We start from the raw sequence: 24,473 nt of genomic DNA, 5'->3' as shown, positions 1-24,473 counted from the left end.
TACCTTTGCTGAACTATTATTTTTCTCTGTCAGAATCCAATTAACATTCAGTTGCCATTTCTTTTGCTGAGAGCAGGAAACTCTTGCCCTTTCTGTCTTAAGAGTGTATGTACTACTTGCAAATTGTCTCCTCTTTACCAAGTCCCCCTCTCTAAAACAGGTAACTTTAAGATAAAACAATTCTCATTTTATATAATGTCTGCATGTTTATAAATAGATAATTTGACCATGATGCTTACAAATAAAGGATACAAACAACTTTGTGACAGTAAACAGTCATCAGAAAATATCTCTTGCACGTTTTGTTTGTTTTTCCTTGTGTGTGCACCCACATACAGCAATCAAACAGCAACACAAAAATACAAAGAAAAGCTTTCATGACATAGCAGTAAGAGAACACTCAATAGAAGACAGACTGACTGAGAGAGATGTTTGAGCTGTTTTTCTTTCTCCCGTTTTACAGCTCTTCCCACAAAGTCCTAATTCAGATAGACAAGTGTTGTCATTGGAAGACAGGAATTCCAATGTTTTTAACTATCAATAATATCAAGAATAATGGTTTATTTCAATAGCAAGTATATGTCAATAGGTTAATTCACATTTGGACTTGTTCCAAATAAATATTTAAAATAAAATAGACACGTCTGAAAATATGTCAGTGTTATTATTTTCTTTGTTTTCTAAAGATCCAAAAAAATCATCCTAGGGTTTACTATTTCCATAAAAAGCACCAAAGTGAGATATAGGGCACCTTTTTTTTTTTTGAGATTATGTTTATATGTGAGAAACTGAAATACAACTATATTTGGAGAAACCTCTCTCTAATAACACACACAAAATCCAATATGAAAGGCACACTTTTGTTAATCTGGATATTTCTGCCTCTGGTCAACAGTTAAATATAGAAGAGGAAGAGCATTTTATTTAACACCTGAAAAAATCTTTGAGACAATCTGAAGTTGAAATCATTAAAAAAAACTGTATAATTTTGAAAAATTTACTGAGAAAGACTTTATGTAATAAAATCAAATCTACATAACAACATTATTTCAGTCTTCATTTCAAAATCTTTTTAATATAGGTAGATGTCATAAATCTGAGAATTTCAAGTACCTACATTTTCAACTATGATAAGAGCATTTAATATATTTTAGTACAGGACAAGTTTTCAGAAAGATTTAACTTATTGATGAAATTAATAATAGCTAGTTAATAGAAAAAGGGCACTTCTGTATACTTGAAAAAATAATTCTCATTATTACTTCCTTACCATATTATTTCACATTATAGTAAGTAGCATTCACAAAGCTAATATTTATTATTGTAATTATCCCAGTCCTTGAAGAGTATTTCAAGAAACTCAATTTTTATTACAGTATACAATATAATTTTCTACATGTTTGCATTTATAATCAATGTATATTGTCTACTGCATTCTGCAAATATACAGCAAAAAGAATTCGCTTTTAATCACAGACACCTAATAACAGCATGGGTTTGAGCAAACTTCTTTAAATTCTAGTTTAATTATTTGTAGAATCAAGTTAGTCCAATCTTTTACCTTGAGCTACTGATTATGAGACTATTTACAATAAACATTTTAAATAGATAATATAGCATAATGGGATAAAAATGAAGCATAACATTTCCTTTAATCAATAAATATTGATGATGCTTTACTTACAACTCTCAGATATCTCCTTTGAAAAGCAATAATCAACCTTTGTTTTGTTTCACCACAGAAGGTAGCACAACAATGATAGTTTTTATAGATTGTTGTACAGACAATAGCAACATAATTACTCTGTATTTTACTTAATGTTTAATATTCTCAACTCTATGCAGCACAATATTGCAATACTTAAATGGACAAATTGCAAAATAAACTTTTGAGAGCTTCTGATAATATCTTCATTTGAAATCAATTATTGATCTGTACAGATATGCACTTATATAATTGTAAAAAAAAGTTCTGAAATTGTATCTGTGAGGTAACTGGCTTGTTTTGTCTGCATTAACAGTTTCTGCTACAACATTTTTGAGGAAAAGAAGTACTTTTCTTTGTGAATATATTCCAATTGCTACTGCATGTTTTTTGTCTTTGTAGCGTAGTCAAAATACCTTTGTATTTTCTTCAAAATAATATTAACCATTCAAATCAATAAAACCTTTAATGAGAATGTTTTCCTAAAGGGCACAGAGTTTTGTATTATCTGAATTTACATATTTAAAATATAAAACAAGACTGGAGAAAATGAGACAAAATAGTAAACTCTAGGCAGTTGTTAGAGAAACAAACAAATAAACACCTTTTTTATCTTGGATTCTGAATGGGTGCCTCAAGGGGCAAAATCAACAAAGGAGCAAACAATATTTTGTATAAATAAATATATTTACAGTTTTATTTAATACCATGGTTCACACTAGGCATGATCATTGATATTGTATGCTACATAATGATAAGAATAATTAATTCATTTTACAACATTTCAGATGTTTCCATCATCCATGAGCACTTCACTGAGTGTTTGCAAAGCACCACTTGCTTCCCTCTCCTTAGATGATTCTCCTACTACTATGAACCTGCTCATAACATGGAACCAGTTTGAGGGGGGGCTGTTTAACTCTGTCAGTTATCCTTACAATAGACTACAACATTCAGGAGTGCCATGTAGCTATCTGGGCATTTGATAATTCATTTGAGGTATTATAAAAAGGCAATAAATAGGGGCACAAAAATCAAGGAGCAACGTCAAGTCTAGGATACAAGCCACCTTTTATGTTCAGTAAGACAATAACAACCAATGAACTTTTTTCAACTCTTTTGAGACATATATAGTTTATGACATTCTGTAGCTAAAGACTCCATTATTTGCTACATCTAAAAACACTATTTTTATGTTTTAATTTTAACACAAAGGGAAAGGTTTACAGATGACTTAATCCTTCAGTCGGAACTGTCCCACTAAAATTAAAGAAACAAAAGGATTGTTTTCAAACTTAATGTGCAAAGAGTATGCAATAAAAAATGAGGTCGGTCACCAGACAGACAAATGATATGGATGAACAGGTTGAACAAACAATGTTATTGCCAAGTGGAATATTACATTTTAGAATATTTGCATATACAAATAATTTTAAATGAAAGTGTACTTTTGTTTAAAATACAATAATAAAGCAGACATAGTTAACTAAATCTTCATTCAATGGAATATATTGTATAATTGTCTCCAAATGCAAAAAGTGTAGAGCATTTAAAATTAAAACATCTCTGTATTACATAGTCTGAGAACTAGTTAATATATAGAATGATAGAAAAATAATTACACTCAATAATTAACAAGTCATAGATTGGTGACTTATTTCTTATAGTCAAATAATGATATGACTTAGGTTGAAAAATGGACTGGTTTAACTAAACGTTCAGTGCATGTAGGATTCCACAGGGCCTTGAAAAGAAGAAAACAAAAAGAAATGAATGACAAATTAATAAAATGAAATGAAAATTTAAATGAAGAATTAAAATGTTTAACACTTAAATAAAAACCTGGACCAACACAAAACTGTTCTTTTTATGTTTTTCTAAATCAAAAATGTTATAAAATATATAAAGAATATTTACATTAGTAACGCTTACAAACTACCCAATTCTAATTAAGCAAACCACAAAAAGCATGAGATGAATGAAAGAAGATCGATTAGAATAATTTTGTTATTTCCTTGGCATTTCTTGAGTACAAAAGTAACAATTTTACTCAATTCTTTATGCGTTCCCCAAGTAAAAACTTAAGAAAATTAATTATCAAAAAAATTCACATTGAGTTGTTAATATTTTTGTAAACCACAATCCCCATTTCAAGCCCTAAATACAAGTTCTGAAAAACATTTTTCATTCTGTACAAATTATTATTATAATCTTCAAATCTGTAAACATCATCACAACTTTCACCATTTCCATTATATATTTTGCTCCATTATATATTAAAAAAAACAACTCCATTGTGTAAAGAAGAATTTTAATCTTTAATAAATACAGAATATATTGCCCAGTAACATCAAATTTTAAGAACATAAATGAGCAGTACTACAAGACAGTAGGTTATATGATAATGTGATACATATAGGTCCTGAACCTGTCAATATATTAATCTGATAACAATAGAACTCTAGTAACTGTAAAGAAGAAAGTAAGTCAGGAAGGGTAAATTTTTAGCAGTTATGAGTGCTGGTTAAACCAATTTAGATTTTATCTTGTGGATCTTACTGACTGAATCAGAGTGAGTATGTGTTTGAGAGAGACAGAGAACAATATGATCTAAGCTGTGTGCATATACTTTTTCTGTGATAACCTACAAGGAATAAGACAAAACTAAACCCAATGTGAAGAAGCCCTGTGCAACAGGAAGTCCTGGCAGGCAACTATTCCTGCACCCTGACTTTCCCTGCTTAGATGATGTTGCAGTTCTGTGAACAGCTAACCTATTACTTGGGTCCTCCTTAAACTCTTTTCTAGACACACACGCTTCCCTTTTCCTCTGTTTTCTCTTCATTTCCTCTTTCTGCCTTCACTCACCTGTAACATGAGGCTTATGAAAAGATGAGACTTTCACATATCATTCACTGCTGTATCGGTGCTTGGAATACTTCCTTTTTTAACGACTTAAAGTGAATAAAGGTGATATAGTCTGTGATAAAAAAGAACCTTGGTACTACAACTGTATATCATATACAGAATACGATGTGTATAATATACCAACCAAATGTTCTGTTTAAAACAAAACAAAACAAACAACAGTCTATAAGGCCGTCAAGAGCAACCTAAACAGGGCAGGAGATGTGGCTCAAAGGTGTAAGTGCCTTCCTGACAAGTGTAAGGTCATAAATTCAATCCCCAGTTAAAAAAAAAAAAAAAAAGGACCTAAACATTAAAGAGATGCCTTGTGAGACAAATGAATGTGAAAGTGAGCGGGAGTATGAGTATGTTACATTTTAGGTGCTTTAGAAAAAAATTGAGTTCTGATTTCCTGTGTAAACCAAAATTCCTAATACTCCTAGCTTCAATAAAATTCTAAACCAGATCCAACTTTTAATATTCTACCAATATTCTGGCAAATGAAGGGGAAAATACTCCAGTAGGCTGAATGTGTTCAGAGACAAAAACTCACTAAAATACACAACATTACTATTTATCTTTCCATAAAAGTTTATGCTATTTTAGGGAGTTGGAGATTTAGCTCAGTGGCAATAAGTGCCTGCTTGGCAAGCGTAAGGTCCTGAGTTTGATTCTCAGTACCCCCCCCCAAAAAAAAAGTTTATGCTGTTCTAGAACTTTCTATGGTAAAAGACAAAATGATCTCTGTTTCTGTTTTATCTGACAGAACACAATGAGGATGGTAGGCATATTTTATTGCTTAATTAATGAGAATCAATGTTTTTCTGATAACTTCATATCAATAACAATAATGTGAAAACTTAAATTCCTTTTTATAAGTCACTCCAAGGATTTTATACATTAAAGAAATCAATTATAAATTTATTTTGAGTTATAAAGCACAATAATGTATTCAAAATAGTGTCATAAGAAAAGTAGTCTCTAAAACTTAACATTATAAATAATTATATTTTAAAAGAATAGTATCAAATGTTTGATTCTTCAAAAATTTCAAAGTTGTTCCATTTTGTATGAGAGTGATAAATTAAATAGAACCACATAAACGTAATTTATATTCATGACTGTGATGAGGGGGTTGTTTTTCCAATTGTATATTTTAAATTGAAATTACTTTTTTTATTTTAAAGATTCATGTATGTATTGTAAAAGTGATAAGCAGCAATGAGGAAATAAATGTCGTATTTCTCCCAAACAGAGATGATCAGAAGGCATACTAACCTTTGTGTTCTAATTTTCCCATGTTTCTTACCAAAATGAGCCTACATCGTGCAGTGCTTTTTTTTTACATCATTGTACTTAGAGTAATGATTTTAACTGTTAATAATCTAATAACAATTCTTATTAAAATTTCCTCAAATGCCTCTCAAATACATCTTACTACTGAACTGCCTAAGCCATGATTTAGTCCTAGGTTACACAAATCATTTGTATGTATTGCCTTGCAAATATTTTAGTTTTTAATAGAGAGGTATTTCCCTTTAAGGGGAAAACTTCTAAAAATTCAGAAAAATTAGAGGCACAGGTTCCATTAATATTCACAGAGCCCTCACCTAGATTCAGGAAGGCCAGCCATAGTTGACCTAGTGCAAGCTCTCCCTTACTCTGGCTCTGTCTGTTCTTTCATTGTGTGTGTGTGTGTGTGTGTGTATTCGCATACACATGTGCACTTGTGCTGTATGTATGTATGTATGTATGTATGTATGTATGTATGCATTGCACTGGGCCTCTTGGTCTGCTAATCAAGAAAGTACCTTAATATTTTACAGCGTTTTTGAGTACATCATGCTAACTCATAAAAAGCAGCACATTACTTTATCTCCTGTCTTTCCTACAGACTAAAAACCTGTAAGCCTGGTTTCAGGTTAGATATTTCTGACTATTGCTTTGGATTACTGCAGTATTGAAAGTTTAATTACTGACTGAAGTTTTTGTAGTATTGTCTTTCTAATGCTGTACAATATAAAAGCACACCTAGAGAAAGGGGCTGCAAATCAATATTTTAGTTCCTTATTTTATGTCGTACTGGGTATTGATGCCAGGTCTTGGTACAAGTTGGAAAAGCACTGTACCACTGAATTTCATCCTTCACCTTTTCAAATTATATATATATATTGGTATTATATACTACTCATACTAGAAATATATTTATGTCTATTTACATTTTGAGACAGAGTTTTGTTAAGTTATACAAGCTAGACTAGAATTTGGGATCCACCTGTATATTTCTCTGTGGTTTAATGCCATGACTCAATCTATTGTGGTTGTATCAACTGGTTTAATCAATTTTATGGATTCATCAATTGTGGTCTTATCAGTTTTAAGCATAGATATTACAAGTGATTTTTAGGTTTTTTTTTAACTTCAAAATTCTATTAAAAGACATACCTAAATAAATCATGCTTGATCTCATTCTGTGCAATTCTATACCACTACCTCATCTAACTCTATAATTAAAATTTTCATCATTTATTTTCGGCTTTCCATATATATATTTAGCCTCTGCTTTACATATCTACAATATTTCTTAGTTAATTTTAGATTTCCTTTTGAAGTGGAAGTCTACAATTTGGGGACAAACTGTGAAATTTTTTCTTTTCAACACATGTATATGGGCTGGGGATTTAGCTCAGCGGTATAAGTGCCTACCTGGCAAGCATAAGGTCATGAGTTTGATCCTTTGCCCCCCCCCCCAAAATACAAAGATCAACACATGTATAGTCTCAACCTTTACCAACACTGTCACTGTTCACATAATTTCATGAACTATGATATCAACAGCTACTATTTAAAGCTACACAATGATATTTTTGTATATGTGTTCTTAAAAAAGTAACAATTTCATTTAAACGAAGATCATAACTGTGTATACTTAGGTGAAGTATGTGTCAGTGTAAGTGTGTTCTGTGGAATGATTAAATCAAGCTTATTCACACATTCCTCACTTCATCTCACTCACTTATTTTATCATTTTTTGTGGTGAGATTTTTCAAATTTACTCTTTACATTATTTGAAGTGTATTTAAAAATGTTCATTATTGTTGACTACAGTCTTTTTGGTACACAAAAGAAATCAAAACAATCCTTATCAATTGAAACTCCATACTTTGACAAGGCTTCTGTGCTTCTTACTGAGATCTTTTATTTTAATGGGTTTACAATTGTGAGAAATTTTATAGTTGATATTTAGCTTCGCTATTTCAGCTTCAAAGATCTCAGCTACAAATATTTCTAACAAAAGGACTTCCAGTTAACTGGTACTAATATGACTTTTTTAAAAAATACAACTCCTGGAATCAAAACACCCAGGATACCAAGGGATAACTATTTAAAAATTCACTTTGCAGAGAGAGAAGAGAGTGAGATGAATATAAACAAAATAAACAAAAATTAGGAAAAGCAAATGTAATTTTTATGGCGTGCATGACTTAGGCCAGCGTCTTTTCAATGCTAAGGACAGGTGAGTGCATAGGGCAGGTCTTTAGTGTCCTGCTCCTCCAAGTGAGCTGGCTCCTATAGTATGTGCCTCTTCACATCCCGTATCTGCTCTGAGTTTTAACAGCACAGAACATCCCCGCCCCCCACTGTAGGGCCTCTAAATAAAGCAGAGTATTCTTATCTAGGGCTCTGCCAAAGATAAAGCAATTTGTCACTGATGAGAGGTATGTAGGATTTTCCAGAGGATATACTATCAAGTAATTTTCAAATTAAAATGATCTTTACTTTGTATCCTTCAAATCTCATGTGAACCTCTAATCTACCCAGATCACAGCATAAAATTTCTCATCATCTCATGTACTCACAATTAGCATTTTCCTGTTATTTTTTCCTTTTACATTGTGCTCAGTACTTTCTAATTTATTACTTGACAAATTATATGATTTGCTATTTAACTAATCATATAATTTATTCAATTATTAAACATACTGTTTATTGTAAGCATATCCTCACCAACTGCAAGCTCCACGTGGGAATATTTGTTGTTCAGTTAAAGAATACATCCTAGAACTCAGAAAACAGTTTGCCTCCTAGGGGAAACTTCAAAGTATTTGTTGAATTAATGCATGAATAGATTTTCAAGGGATCCCTTTAGAACATTACCATTGTACAAGCTGAGGCTCCTGAGTGTTAATAAGGACGGTGATAGTTTCTGCTAGTGTTTTCAGTTGAAGTTATCCCTAATGCAATACAAAAGTTATAACCAAAGAGCAAAAGTTTGAATATGCAGTTCAGTCTATATCTGACTTTTTAAATTTTAAAAATGTACATAAATACCTGAGGTGAGTGAATATCAGTAACATGAATATGAATATAAATTAAGCACCCTGGAAGAGGGCATGTATTCTGGTCACTGCTGGGCCACTGAAGTACTCACATCAAGAGTGATAATAGAGGAGGTTTAGCTCAGTGGCATAAGCGCCTGTGTGGCAATCGTGAGGTCCTGAGTTTGATCCCCAGTACCAAACAAAACCAAACAATCAAAATGCAAAACTCAGGGCCAGGTATTTAACTCAGTGGCATAAGCGTTTGGCAAGCATGAGGTTATGAGTTCGCTCCCTGGCACAAAAAATTAATTAATTAATTAATTAAAGAAAAGAGTGGGGCTGGGGATTTAGCTCAGTGGCATAAGCACCTGCCTTGCAAGTGTGCGGTCCTGACTTTGATTCCTGGTATCAATTTTTTTTTAAGGTGACAATAGAAATTAATAAGCGTCTGAACAAAAAAGTTTATAAACTACAGTTAATTAAAGGGTAGATGCTCAGAGAGCCTAGTAATACTTATCAAGTCTTAGAATTGTGTTTACAATTCTAAGACTTGTAATATTCTTACAAAAACTGACAAATATTAGCATATCACAGAACAAAAAAAAACCTCTCCTACTCTACCCAATAGCAGTCATCCTTATTCCTTACAGAATATGACATGATGAACTAGTTTGGTAATTCTAAGTATCTGCACAAGTATTCCACAATTACACACTTACATCTAATGAATGTAGCAAAGATTGCAAAATACAGAGAATTACACTGAGAAGTTTATTAATGTATGTGTTTGTAAGGCACTTTTTATCTTCTTTATTATTTTTCTAACAAATAAGTAGCAGCTGTAATTATGAAGCAAACTTTGCCACTTGGAAACCCTGTTAAAATGCTTTAAAAAATGCAGCAGAATAAGCATCCATTACTACAATGACATTTTATATTTGTACTTGACTGAGACAGAAATGTGTGTGACAGCACAAATAACCAGTTTTGAATAGCCAATGAGGAATATCAATAATATTTAGACTAGTAATTAATAATTTTATTATTTGGTGAAATATCTGATGGTTTCAAACTTTGTTAGGAAAACCTGAACAAAGTGTTTCAAGTTCAAGATTAATGAAAATTTATTAAATATATAGTAATTTTAAAACAAATGCTAATGGAAATAGAAAGCCCGTTTGCTTAAAATGTTAGTTTTTTGTCTCTAGTACAAATTTGGAGGCTCTGTGACTATTCTGTGTGAAGTTCACGCATTAATAGGAAAAATTATACTTAAAATCAGTGCCATCTTATAAAAATATCTAACAACTTATCTTTAAGATCTTAATGAAAGAACATGAATTTTCTCACTGTCAGAATATAAGATATGCACTATGGAATCTTGTCTATTCCTTTTAAGATATTTTAATCAAAATATTATTTGCAGTATTTTAAGCAATGAAGTATTTATAGACAGCTTTTGTGGCATGTTGAAGCATTTATTTACACAGCAGATGCAACCAGAAAAACCTCTATCTTTTAATATAATCTTGTAATGGGCAAGATTGCTACTTGAGTATATTTATTCATCTTCTAACCTGTTTTAACAACACAAGTGACACCTAAGAAATTATTCCTTAATCTTTCCATAAATTTAGCCTGTGTAGACAGAAAGAGGAAGGCAAATAAGGTTAAATTGACATTGCTTACTTAAGGCACATTTTTCATTTATTTAATAATCTCCCTCAGCTCAAGAACTATTGTGATCATAGACCCGTGATAATATACTGAATTTCTTCTTTAAAAATTATTTCCAGGTACAATACAAGTAGGAGGTTGGAGCACAATGTACATTAACAGTTTCAAGACTACTGACCCATTTGTTCCAATATATAAGTACTTTATTATGTAAGTACTTACACTTATTCACTGTAGTGAATTTTAATACATTTTATTATGATCACTATGTTCTATAGATTCTAATTCCTATTTTATTCAAAATGTGTAGTGATAGGTAACTTCCCCCAAAATGATAATCATATTCCTGAAATAGGAATCTGAATAATGGCAAAGATTAGTATCGATTTCAGGCTGATACTGACATCTCTAGAAAATAGTCAAGGACATATATCAAAACCGTTGATAATATATTACATTTCTATAATATTTAAATTTTTTCTGGTAAGCTTTATTTGAAAATTATAAATAAATAATATATGTTTATACTCTGAAAACAAAAATATAAAAATATTTTCTGAAAGGATATGAATAAAATATAAAGAATAATACATAATGCTTACTCATATGAATATATTTGATTACTTAGAAATGTTTGGAAAGTAGAAAAAATGTCTCATGGTCAAAGGAGAAGTCATTCTAAAGATGAATCACATACTTTGAAATAGTTACATCAGTATTCTTGAAATGTTTTAGGTATTTCTAATTTATTCTATTAAAATATTTCCCTTTCCAGTATTTCACACCAAAAATGCCCTAAATTTTATTACTAGATTTACATATAGTTACCTTTGCGAGTATCTATAATCATTTTTAGATATTATATTGCTTATTCTGATAATTACGTTATAGAAGAAATGACTAGGAAATGTTGATGACAAAATCTTTAGAACACATTGATATTATATGTGAACAGCTACCCAAATCATAACAACCTTTGTATAAGAGGCTGCTTTAAAGACTAACAAAGGAGTATTATCCTGTAACTTTAATTCAGCCTAGCACCCTACATCAGAGTGCCATTGTCACATGTTAAGACAGGCTACGGACAATGAAGATCAAGCTTTTATTTTTTTTAAATTTTTATTTATAGGTTTAGAAAACAAAATAACATTTATGTAAGAAATTTTGTAGAAATAATATCAGACAAAGATGGGCAAAATCTCAAGAGGCTACTACTACCTATGGAGTTAGCATAGGCCTGTTGACAGCTTATTTTCCAAATGTACTATCGATTACTTAGCAAAAATTTCTTACAAGTGGTCCCTGACAGCACTACATGAAGACAAGCAGTGCTAAATAAAATTCTTACCTTTTATATTTATGCTCAAATTAGAATTTAGTCTCAAAACATTTCCAAAAATGGAAATTGTAATATTTGAATCCAAATGCATGTTGTTTTTTATCTCTCCCTTGTGCTAAGAACACATTTTTTTTTTAAAGTAAAAGACTGGACACCCACAAGGATAACTGGATACAGAATAAACGATTCCACTTTTCTGGAATTCAGCTAATTTACTTCAAATGTAAGTAGTGGATTCTAGAGTAACTTCTAATACTTGTGCTTGTATGATGCTATGCTGGTGTGCAATATGATAGGAATTAGGGTCATTCTATTCTTGTTGAAAAGTCTCTGATTTAGGGGCTAGAGATTTAGCTCAGTGGCATAAGCGCCTGCCTTGCAAGCAGGCAGTCGTGAGTTCAATCCCGGTACCAATAAAAAGGAAAAAGGCCAAAAAAAAGAAAAGTCTCTGATTTTCAGATATGGAAATACATACATTATCACTAAGTTTACATTGAATTCATATCCTAGGAGCTTAAATGATTGAAAAATTTTAAGCAGAAAAATATCTTGTGAAAATCATAAAAACTGGATAGCGTGATAAATCCTTTGTTTTATAAAAATTATTTGTTTTGGGGCTGGGGATTTAGCTCAGTGGCATAAGCGCCTGCCTTGCAAGCAGGCAGTCGTGAGTTCGATCCCCGGTACTGATAAAAACGAAAAAGACAAAAAAGAAAATGAAAAAAAAATTATTTGTTTAAAATAAATATCAACATCATTTAAAAAATATATACCACTGGAAGTCAAGAATTTTTGTGGTCACAGATTGGTATCAAAAGACAGTAAAAATATTGAAATCAAAGTGATAGGAAAATTTAAAAGAAACATAGCTTTAATCATTTTTCAAATAAAAAAATAAAGCATATAAACATCTGAAAGTAATATAAACTGGAAATCAAATCTTTGGTTTATTGCCAGAGAGTAGTTTATATATATATGGTACCACTTTAATATTAAATGTGTACATTTTGTACATTTAATATTAAATGTGTATATATATGGTACCACTTTAATATTAAATGTGTACATTTTGTACATTTAATATTAAATGTGTATATATATGGTACCACTTTAATATTAAATGTGTACATTTTGTACATTTAATATTAAATGTGTATATATATATATGGTACCACTTTAATATTAAATGTGTATATATAATTTGGTACCCATTTAATATCAAATGTTTGTTTATTTATTTATTGGTGCCAGGGATCAAACTCAGAACCTTGTGCTTGCCAGATAGGGGTTTGTGCCACTGAGCTAAATCCCCGGCCCAATATTAAATATATTAACAGTTCGCATAGCAACAAAAATAACATCTACTTTTATATTATTTAATATGAGCACATATCTGCAGATAAACACTTTATCCTTACAGTACACATTTTAATAAAATTTAATTATACCTCTTATCAACCAGGTACTAAAAAAATATTAATGTCTTCAAGTAGAAGTAAGGTTCTCACAGTGTCAGATTTAAAATTAAGATAATTCTTTTATTTTTTCATCAAAGATAAATTTAAGTCATGAACTTGGCAAAAAGCAAATTTCAAAGCTGTGTTTAAGAAAGGTTTTTGAGCTATCCAGTGTTATTAGGATCAATATTGTATTAAAAGATGTTTCACAAACCTGTTTTGGCAGCTAAGCAAGTATTCAGTATTAGGAAAAAATTCTAACTTTCAGTTAAATTACTTTCTGTTGCTTGCACTGAAGCCCAACACCTAAAATATCATATGACGAATTTCTTTGTAGTTTTACTATCTTTTACGTGCTTGCATGTAAAAATAATGTGTTTGGCCTTCTGTGATTGCATACACAATAACTTTATCAACTGTTAGTAAATAAATTGGTACTTTCTTAAAATAAATTACCCTACTAATCTAATATGTATCTACCACATGTTTGCAAATCTATTAAGTCAAAATAGTGTATCATAAATGTTCGTTTAAAAAGCTTGGTAAGATTGCTATACTAATTGCTACTTCTCATCTTTTTTAGATCTAGAGGGTGTTTTGGAATTGTTTCAAGGCAAAAGATGAAAGGAGTACCACTAACATCTATTAATTCAATGCATGGACACAGAAATAGCAGAAGTAAATAAGCTGTGGAGGTCTGAATATCAATTAAAAAAAGATAAAAATTCATTTTACATAGCTACTTACATCATAGCCTAGAAGTTCCGTCTGTGTGGATTTATCTACCCTTGAAGCAAAAGCCTTCTGTAAATGCTGCACTTTTTCCTGAAAAATGAAAACAGGATATCACACTATTGGTCAGTAATGTGTGTCTACGCAACCAGTGCACAGCTTATGGTTTTTCTGTGTCTATACTTTGTTTGGTTGTTTTTAAAATCAACTTAAATATTGATAGTTTAATTTTCAGGATAAGTTTGACACCTTTTCTTCTACTGTAAGATTTACTGTCAGGTACACAGTTGAGTGTTAATAGAGCCTGGTTGCTTAAATCGAAGACCAAATACTTATGCTATGACTTCTTATTAGCTGTCTTACTGATATGATTTTGTTGATTTTGTTTCAGTGCATGTATTTAAAATCTGCGGCACTTTCAGTAGCAAAGTGTTATCAGTCAGCTTGTATTTCCCTTTATTAATTCTCCCCAGGAACCTCTACACATTACAGAACTTGTACTTTAATAAAAGAGCACTAATCTAACATTGTGGAAACTACAGAAGGGAAGAAATCATATATGAAGGAAGTTTGAGGTTTTTTTCAAATGAGAATATACTAATTCTTTTTTTTTATTTAAAGAGAAAGAAACAAAGAAAATGGAGAAAAAAGGGTAGAAATAATACAGAATTACAGAAAAATAAATGGTAAGAAGTCACCAGTTGATAAGTTACATATTGTCATCTTAGAAATAGTTGTTCAGGTTACAAAATTAAAGTATATAAAGTGACATTCAAATAGTGACACGCCAACAGTTCTGCTCAATGATCCAACAAAAACTTAGTAATATGATTATCAGTCCTACATGCTTGTTTTTTATCTTAAAGAGGGTAAGATTAAACATGTCAGAACAGAACAAAACAGTTCAAAAAGCAATAATTTAAAGAAATACAGATTTCAAAGCAAGTCCACTGGAGATCTTCACTGTTTATCTTATTGTCTGTAGTTTTCTTCCAAATAGTTGTCCCCATCTTCACACACATTGAATACATACTGCATATTATATAACTAATCAAATCATTACAGGATGATGAAGGTTTTTTAGGTCTTCAAGATCTGACACTGGGGAACACAATAATGCTTACCATATTGTCTCTCATTCTCTTCGTAGCAGCTGTCCTTATCTTTATGTATGCTGAAACTTAACAGACTAGACTAATATCACTCTGAACGTGAATAACAGAATTGCCAGATTTTATATTATAATGTTACAGAATTAGCACTGGGTTTCTTAGTGTCTCTTCTTCAGAATATATGTTCTTTACATCATGCATTATATAATCTGTTCCTGTAAATAGTTTAAAAAATTCTTCCTATGTGTGAATTTCTACGTGTATATATATCCTCTCTGTATTATAGGGAAAAACAAATCATAACAAGACAGCAAAACAAATTCCTAGAAAAACATGCAATGAAAAAGACACTTAAGACCACAGTGTTAGGTGATCTACCATAGTTACTATGCTTTCTCTTATTTTCAATAGACTTGTCCACATCATCAGGCTTAATATAATTAAGCATAGTATTACATAGCTAATTTTATAAAAACACAACTTTAACACATTGTAGAACTTGAGAGCAGTTAATCAAAACCAGTATGGATATGTTTTACATCTTGTCATCTTCAGAGTAGTTGCCTCTACTTTTAGACTTGATACTATCAAGCATACCAAATTCGAATAAAATCAGCCAAGGCAAAACCACTGTCTAACACACCAGCTTCAAATAAGATCAGTCATAGTACGACAATGTATGCAATATACGGTTTCAGTTTAAGTTAACAGGAAACTAAGGATAGTTACCATGGTATAACTTGCTATTTTTGGGTTAGATGTCTGTGCCCTCAAATCTGATATGATTGGACAGACCGAACAAAATAAATTCAAACTAAACAGAGTGATAAGATGTGACTTTTAAATCCTAATACACTATTAACAATGTCCTCTACCTTCCCTTTTTAGGCTATTTTGCACCTTCCCCGTTCTCAGGATGCTTTGTATGTTTTGGGTCTCACTAGCCCCGTTAGTTTTTAGATTAGGAGGTCAGCCTGTTGTCTATCTGAGTGTTGCTGAACCTTTCTACCCCTGTGTTTGATCTTTGGCTGTACTCCTTTACTCACTAAAGTCAAAGGGTTTTCCTTCCTTTCAGTTATGTAGTTCTACACTGCCCAAAAGTGTCATAGCTTTCCAATCTATCTGCGGCTGCTGGATGAGTTGTCCCTATTTCTCTCTGGTTTCCTGTGGCATATAGCTTTGCTTTCTCATCTTTGACTTTCAGTTTATCAACCCTCCTCCGAGTTGAGTGTATTTCCCATTCAGAGCATCTCAATGGAGCCTGCCTCCTAATCTACTCTGCCTGTTTTTTTTTTTTTATTTTAATGTATCAAGGTTAAGATTATAGCTTACGGTCTCTGCCTCATGTCTGCTACCACTTTACTGCTGTAATTTGTCCACCTTACTCCCTCATTCCACTGTCTGTACTGTTCATTGAGGCCTTTCTGCCACTGTTGCTGGAATCTTGGTATTTTTCCTCTCTCTCTCTGGAATGTCCTTTAGTATTTTTTGTAGGGTTGGGTTGGTGGCCATGAACTCCCACAGTTCCTCCTTGTCTCGGAAACATCTTATTTCTCCATTAATTTTGAGAGAGAGTTTTTCTGGGTACATTAGTCTTGGTTGTAAATTATTTTCTTTCAGGGCTTAGATAATTTCTCCCCAGGCTCTTCTCAATTTGAGATTTTGTGTTGATAAGTCTGGTGTTGTTTTGATAATTTTTCCATTGTAGGTAATCTGCTTCTTTTCCCTGGCTGCTTTTAGTATTCTGTTCTTTTGGTGGATTTCTGGAATCTTGATTATTATATGTCTGGGTGTAGATCTGTTTTGGTTGTAGGTGGCTGGAGTTCTGTATGCTTCATTTATCTGGATATCATTTCTTTTTCCTATGCTTGGGAAGTTTTCCTTTAATATATCTGTGAATATTCTTTGCAGTTCATTTTTGGTTACTCTTGCTTCCTCACTCACGTGCTTTATTACATGCTTTATTCTTAAGTTATGTATCCTTTTGTCATCTTCTAGCCTTTAGATTGTTTCTTTCTGGTTCATCGTTATTTTTAAGAGGTCTTTTCTTTCCCAATCATATATTATAAATCTCTCCTAAAGTTTCAAAAGGCTAACTTTAGTTTCTGTCAATGCATTTTGCCAGTTTTCAACAGAGTTTTTAGTTTCCTGGTAATCTCTTTGGATCTGCTTCATGTATTCTAGGTTATGTTTAAATTCTTCATCAGAGGTTTCTCTTTCTTTTCTGAGTTCCTCCGTTCTTTCATCTGTGTTCTCTTGGGAGGGGCTTATCATTTCTTTAATTAATCTCTTTATATCTTGCCTCACTTGGATCAGAAGTACAATTTTAAATTCTTCTATGAGGTTACAAAGGTATTTCTTAATATCCTTTGATGCTGTGTCTAGTATTAAATGGTTACTGTGCTGGTTCTCTTCTGTATTTACTTCTCCTGGGCTTATTTTCCAAGGTTCGGCAGCTAGAGATTTTTTTAAAATTTCCATCTCTTGTCATGTTTCTCATTTCTTTCAGACTGGTGGTTCTTGGAGGTCTCTGGCCCTCTCCATTTTGCTTAGGGTCTTTCCAAAGCGTGCTGACTGGAGTTTATGCTGCCCTCCCCAATTTGCTGTTATCTAAGGTAGGCAGGGATGCAGGGATGGTGCACGCTAGCCTTGAGCCTCTGTGCCAGTCAGTCCGCAAGTTAGGCTGTACCTTGTGGATGTCACAGAGTTGCGACAATTTTGTATTTGCTTATTGGGTCCCAACCAGAGGTGTAGTTCAGCCCCAGCAGACCCTGCCAGTTTTCTCTGTGCTGGGGGTGGCTGACTGATGTCACCACGGTGCAGGGCTCTTTCCAAATCCAAGCTGTCAAGCTGTCCTCCACCAGACCTCTCTGCACCAGGGGTGACTATCTGATGTCACTGCAGCACTGGGCTCTGCCCAACTCCAAGATGTCCTCTACCAGTCCTCTCTGTGTGACTGACGCCGTCGGGTGCTGCACTATGCTCAATTTCAAGATGTCCTCCACCAGACCTCTCTGCACCAGGGGTGACTATCTGATGTTACCGTCATACCAGGCTGTGCCCAACTCCAAAATGTCCTCCAGCTGCCCTCTCTGTGTCACTGATGCCGCCATGGCGCCGGGCTCTGCCAAATTCCAAGATGTCCTCCAGCCAGCAATAGCAGCCACGGGACCCAGTCCCTAGTACTCACTGGGACTCAATGCAGATCTTCCTCTTGGGTCCACTGCCCATTGCACCGCATGTCTTCACTTCATTCCCAGCACAGCGTGGATCTGTCAGAAAACTGCACGGTGTCCGGCTTTGGAGTCCAGGAGCTTCCTGCAGTCTCCTCTGGCACGGCCAGGTGGCTTTGGCTGCTTAACAGGACCCCAGGTCTCAATTTCCAGCAGTCGCCAAGAGCCAATAAAGCTTTTCCCCTTGAATCCACTGCTCACTGTGCTGCATCCTCCCATTAAGCGTCTGGGATTTGCTGACTCCCGTTATTGGCAGCTGTGGTCTCAGCGCGACCTTGGATGTCTGGGCATGCCTAGTACAGTGTGGAATGGGGCTCAGTGAGAACATCGGGCGTCAGCTCTCTATCTTCGCTTTTCGTTCCTCTTCCTACTTTATTTTTCCCTTTCGTTACCGCCTTGGTTAATACAAATTGTTATCCATTCCTCTGGCCCTCTCCATGTTGTCATATTCTAGCATCTGATTCGATTTCTCCAAAGCGACACTGCACCCAGCCCCCTAGCAAGCCGCCATTTTTTTTTTCTCTAAAGATACTAATTCTTGACTAGGTAATATTTTAAAATTTGCATTAGTACAAGTTTACAGTGCATCATGATAGCATTCATTGTAGGGAACTGGTAAGTGTACACTGCATATCTCAATTCTTTTTGTCCCCCTTCATCCTGCTCTTTTGGGGTTTCCCTTTTTAGTAAATGTTTCACATAACATACAATAGATTCATGGATTTAAATATTGTGTAGTGAGTTTACTTTGTGCTTGCTACCACTGAGAAGACCCTTCTCATGTGATCATGTCTCATCTTGGAATTTTATACTATAGTCATCCATTTTATGTAAGAAAAATACAGTTTAAATTTCTAACTCACTTGAGAAAGTTTCCATAGAAATTCATGTGATTTTACAAGATTTTGTTTTCTTCTTAAATTGCTTACAGGGAAAATTTATTTACTTTTATTTTACATGTTTAATAAATGCTTTTATAATACCCAAGTGATTATAAAAACAAGCTATTACTTAAATTCAGTTTTCCTAGGGTTCACAGTGGTCACCAGAAAGCTTACTCTTAAAAATTATGAAAATACAAAGCTGCCCCCTTTCCTAGTTTCCTCTCCCTTTCCTTCCTGCCTTTCCCCTCATTCTTTCAAGTTCTACCAGGCATTTATAAAATTAGCTTAGGTATTTACATAGTCTTCATATAATTAGACACATCTAATTTACTTTGCCTTATTGAAATTGTAATTGTCTTACCAAAATGTGGAAAAGAAATATTTTAGGTACTATTCATATCTAAGACCTCTTCACTTCTCCAATTGTAAAACCTTCAGTTATCCAGATATAAATGAAAGATTACATAATTCAAAAAGATGTGATATGATCTAAAATTTTTCATTTCAATGAGTATAAATGTGGCTATACTTTTCAAACAATTTAAAATAAGAAGGAGCACACTACATTTGTTTAGACTTGTGTTGAGCCAGGGGAAAGAACACAGAGAGGCAGGAACAGGTGAAGACGGTGGTGCTTGCATCACTTGTATGTTGTTTAAAAAAGTTTGATCATCTGCTTTTGAGATAGACTGGACTCAGAGGCATCTGGAGAGTTAAGTTTTCTTGTAAATATGTTTATAAATTTGTGTAAAGACAATATGCTAGCAAATACGGTGGTAGAAAACAGCTAGCACATATTTTCGTAGTGCTTCACCTCTCATTTCTGTTTCAAGAGATTCTGTACTGCAAGGCTGGAATGAGTTGACAAACTGGCTCAATGGTCCGTACTTTGAGACTTAATTCTACTAAACTCAACTCAAAGATTTAACTCAAAATTTCAAACATAGCCAACAATCTATTCAAAGCAAAACAACAATTTTTTAAAAAGTAAATAAAAATAAATTACTGGAATAAAAAATGAACACATTTTAATAAACTTCATTAGATTCTTTATTGGCATAAGTCACAATGAATGTGATACATTTTGACAGTATATTATGTGCACCATATTTAAACATGGAGAATATAAGTTTCTAAGAGACTTAAGTATAAATAATAAAATTAAATGTTTTATTCAGTGTTATTGAAGGCAGGGCATATATAAAAGATTATAATAAATTTCTATAAAATACAATTAGAAAATTAAAAACTAAGATTTTATAGCTTTCAGGAGACAATTCTCCATGGGTCCCTTGTAATTAAGTGCGATAAATGGCTATTTGTACATTGTTAAGTTAGGTGCATGTTAAGAACATTATAGATAATCAAATGAAAATATACCACAAAAGTAGATATTAGCTGGGCATGGTGGCTCATGCCTGTAATTCCAGCACCGGGGATCTTTGCAAGTTCGAGACCAGCCTGGGCTACAAAGTAAGCTCAAGGCTAGCCTGAACTGCATAGCGAGACCTGTCTCAGAAAGACAAAAAAAAAAAAAAAAAGTAGATATTACAACTAGGTGTAGACATGCATGCCAGTAATCCCAGAACAGATAGGAGGGACATAAGTTTAAGGCAAGTATGAGTAGATTAACAGTTTTGCAAATCTTTGTCTCAACAATAAAATTTGAAGTTTAAAAAAGGGCTGGGGATGTAACTCAGTAGGAAGGACCTAAGTTCAGTTCCTAGTATTGAAGAAAATAAACTATTAGATGATAAGATTGCAGGAAAATTTTTATCCATATATATAATTTATAATAAATATTCATATATGCAATGTATCAAAACCACATCAAACATATTTTTAGTTCTACAGTGATACAATGATTGAATTCTTAAAAAATTTATTGGTTTATTATTAGTGGGATTATTAGCAAAATGTTACTACCATATGATTATACGTGCATTCCTTAATTCGGTTCTCTGTACATTTTTAAAATGCATATTCTAGGGATTGCTTAGTGTGAACAAAATAAAAGAAAATTTATGTTGTGAAAGATGGAAAGGGAGATAGTTAGCATTCAATATATGAATGAAATTAACTTTATATTCTATTCCTAAGTCATGATCCAAAATGCATTACTGATCATAGTTATAGTAATGAGTACTCTGTGGAATTGTAGCCTTCACAGATAATACATTGGAAATGATACACAATTTAAAATTATGTCCATAGTAAAGCAGAATAACATAGCAAAGAGAATATAGGCAGGTAGAACATCAAGAATAGAGTTTTATTATGTTTGCAGTTACTAGCCTATTGCAGCTGAACTATGCATAGGACACATAGAGGCCATAAGTTTTTGTAAACATTTCCAAAGAATTTGTGTGTCTTTACATAAGGGGTACTGGGTATTAGAGGCACCTTCCAGTCCACTTACTATCTTAGTGATCTTCCGTGACTAATTTCAACTTACTAAATATCAGTTTCCTGCTTTCAAAACAAGGAAAATAATATGTAGGAAGGAAACAGTTGTTTATAAAGTATATCTATATAGATGTATACATAAAAATTGGAGACAAGATATGAAAGAATAAGTAAGTGAAAACTAAATTTTGAAAATGCATAAAATACTTTTGATAGCAATGACATTATCAATTCAGGTTGAACAATCTAAAAATATTCTGCTTAGGCTGTTAAAATGATTTCAGGATGTGTGTAGTGAGTATATACACATTGGGTATTCATACAATTGGCCTCCAGAATATATGCTGTCCATATAAAGAGATGAGTTCCTTATTTGATTTTTTCAATTTCAATTTTTATTTTTCTGTAAAAATGTCTTGCTCTTCGTCTTTGATTAGGATTGTATATGTTTGCAGTATGTAATGATTACATATACTGTAGGGGATCTGCACATGTATAAAACACATTTTAGTTTTCTTCTTTTACACCTCCATCCATGCCCTTTTATTTTCCCAGTATCAGATTATTTATTTTATAAAGTATATTTTAGAATTTTATATTTAAATTTTATTTAAAAATATAAATGTATTAAAGAAGTCAATAAATAAAAAGCAAGTACCACTTACATGTACATATTTTTCACATTTGCATGTATGCAAACAAAAGCACAAAGAATTGTGGAAGCATAAAAACCATAGACAACAGACCAAAGAGGAAGAACTGTTAAATGGAAGGTAAGAAAAAGCTATGACAATGCCAGTAAATAGCATTTTAAAGAAAGGTTTTAAAAATGAAATGGAACCCATCTCTGACCAGTCACAATAACCAACATAAAGGTATTAAAGACTAAATTTAAGGTCTTAAACTATGAAAGTACTAGAAGAAAAAAGGCAAAAATGTTCATTGGAGGAAAGATAACATCTTTAATAAACATTGCTGGGAAAACTGGCGGTCCACATGTGGAAGATTGAATATACACATACCTGTCACTATGTACTAAACTAAAATCAAAATGGGTCAAGTAAGTAAATATTAGGATGGATATACTTAACCTGCTGGAAGACAAGACAAGTAAAACTCTTGAAGTCACAGGCATACACAAGGACTTTCTGAGGAGAACCCCCATTATACAGGAATTGTTCTAATCAACAAATAGGATCTCATTAAATTAATTAAAAGAGCTTCTGCAAAGCAAAAGTAGCAACCAACATAGTGAAACGACAACCTAAAGTATGGGAAAACAATTGTTCAGCAATTTCTCAGACAGAAGATGCACCAGTCATACATAAATGTATAAAGAACCAAAAAATTAGACCAACCCCACAATAAGAGGCCCATTCAATAAATGGAAATGAATAGAGACCTTACAAGAGAAGTACAAATGTCCTCAACTACATGAAGAAATGCTCACCATCACCGGCACTAGATAAATGTTAGTTAAAACAACCCCGATTCCATCCTACCCTAGAAAGAAAAGTCCAGCTATCTTCAATGCTGGAGTGGCCGTGAGAAAAAAAGGAACCCTTTTACACTATTGGTGAGAATATAAACTAGTACAACTACTATGGGAAACTGTGTGGAGATTCCCCAAAAAACTAAAACTAGAAATTCTACTTGGTTCAGCTATTGCCCTTCTAGGTATCTTCCTGAAAGAGTTAAAGACATGCATAATCATGTTAATAGCAACATAATTCATAATAGGTAAAGTTTGAGAGGTGATCATGCATTTATCAACACATAAATGGATACAGAAAATATGGTATTTACACACCATGGAGTACTATTCTGCCATAAAGATAAACTTCAGTCCTTTGTAGGAAAATGGATGTACCTTGAGACCACAATGTTAAATGAAATAAATCAGACTCACAAGCTTAGATATCACATTTCTTCTTATTTGAGATACCTAAAAACAGAAATAAAGAGCTAAAAAGCAGACAATTAGAAATAGGGAGGTGGATCATTCTCCAAGGGGGACGGAAGGGATAAGGTATGGAAAAAAAATTAGGATGTTACTACATTTATCAACTTCAAACAAGGACTGTAACTATTATGTACTGCACATATATACAGAACAAGGAAGGAAATAAAGGAACAAGTAGAAAAGGGGAAAGGGAAAGGGAATAAGAAAAGGAATGAAGATGTGTTAAGTATCTGACCATATTTCCTACAAGGAATATAAACATTAAATACTAAAAATGTGTACTAATAAAGTAACATTTAAAACAAAACACAGGCAAAATGTTTTAGGACATCAAAATTGACAATTACATTTTGGGGAAGATCACTAAAGTACCAGAAACCAAGCCTAAGATAGATAAATGCAATAACATCAAACTAAAAAGCTTCTTCTCAGAAGCTAGCATAAAAAATAAATGTAACAGTGACTCTAAAACACACACACACACACACGCACACGCACACACATACACACACATTGAGTCTAAAGGACAAAAGTCCACATGGTTATCTCAAATGCACAGAAGAAAGCAATTTTTTCTAACATTTCAAAGAACATAAACCCTGCTTAAAGTACTACAGTCTTAAATGTAGACCCTAAATCATAGAACTAAAGGTTACACTCATGGAAATAATCTTGAAGTGACATTAAAAGAGAGGGAGAAAAGCAAAATTTAAAAATGGAAAGTAATATAATT

The 24,473-nt window shown here is 32.8% G+C and overlaps 1 protein-coding gene across 3 annotated transcripts in view; it reads right to left on the bottom strand.

The window, feature by feature from the left end:
- The window catches only part of Ccser1 (coiled-coil serine rich protein 1), a 1,226,082-nt gene that overhangs the window by 527,111 nt on the left and 674,498 nt on the right, over positions 1-24,473 (bottom strand). For 2 of the 3 annotated variants that reach the window (XM_063247277.1, XM_063247276.1), the window contains exon 9: positions 14,158-14,235. In XM_063247277.1, the coding sequence (XP_063103347.1) occupies positions 14,158-14,235 (78 nt within the window). Of the gene's footprint in view, positions 1-2,373; positions 3,450-14,157; positions 14,236-24,473 lie in introns of those variants that run through there. The other variant, XM_063247278.1, reaches the window with a different exon arrangement.

Source organism: Cavia porcellus, unplaced genomic scaffold, assembly GCF_034190915.1.
Source record: "Cavia porcellus strain 051 isolate PalLab524CR breed Dunkin Hartley unplaced genomic scaffold, mCavPor4.1 scaffold_4, whole genome shotgun sequence".
Lineage (NCBI taxonomy): Eukaryota > Metazoa > Chordata > Mammalia > Rodentia > Caviidae > Cavia > Cavia porcellus.
This window is presented reverse-complemented; position numbering and strand designations above follow the sequence as displayed.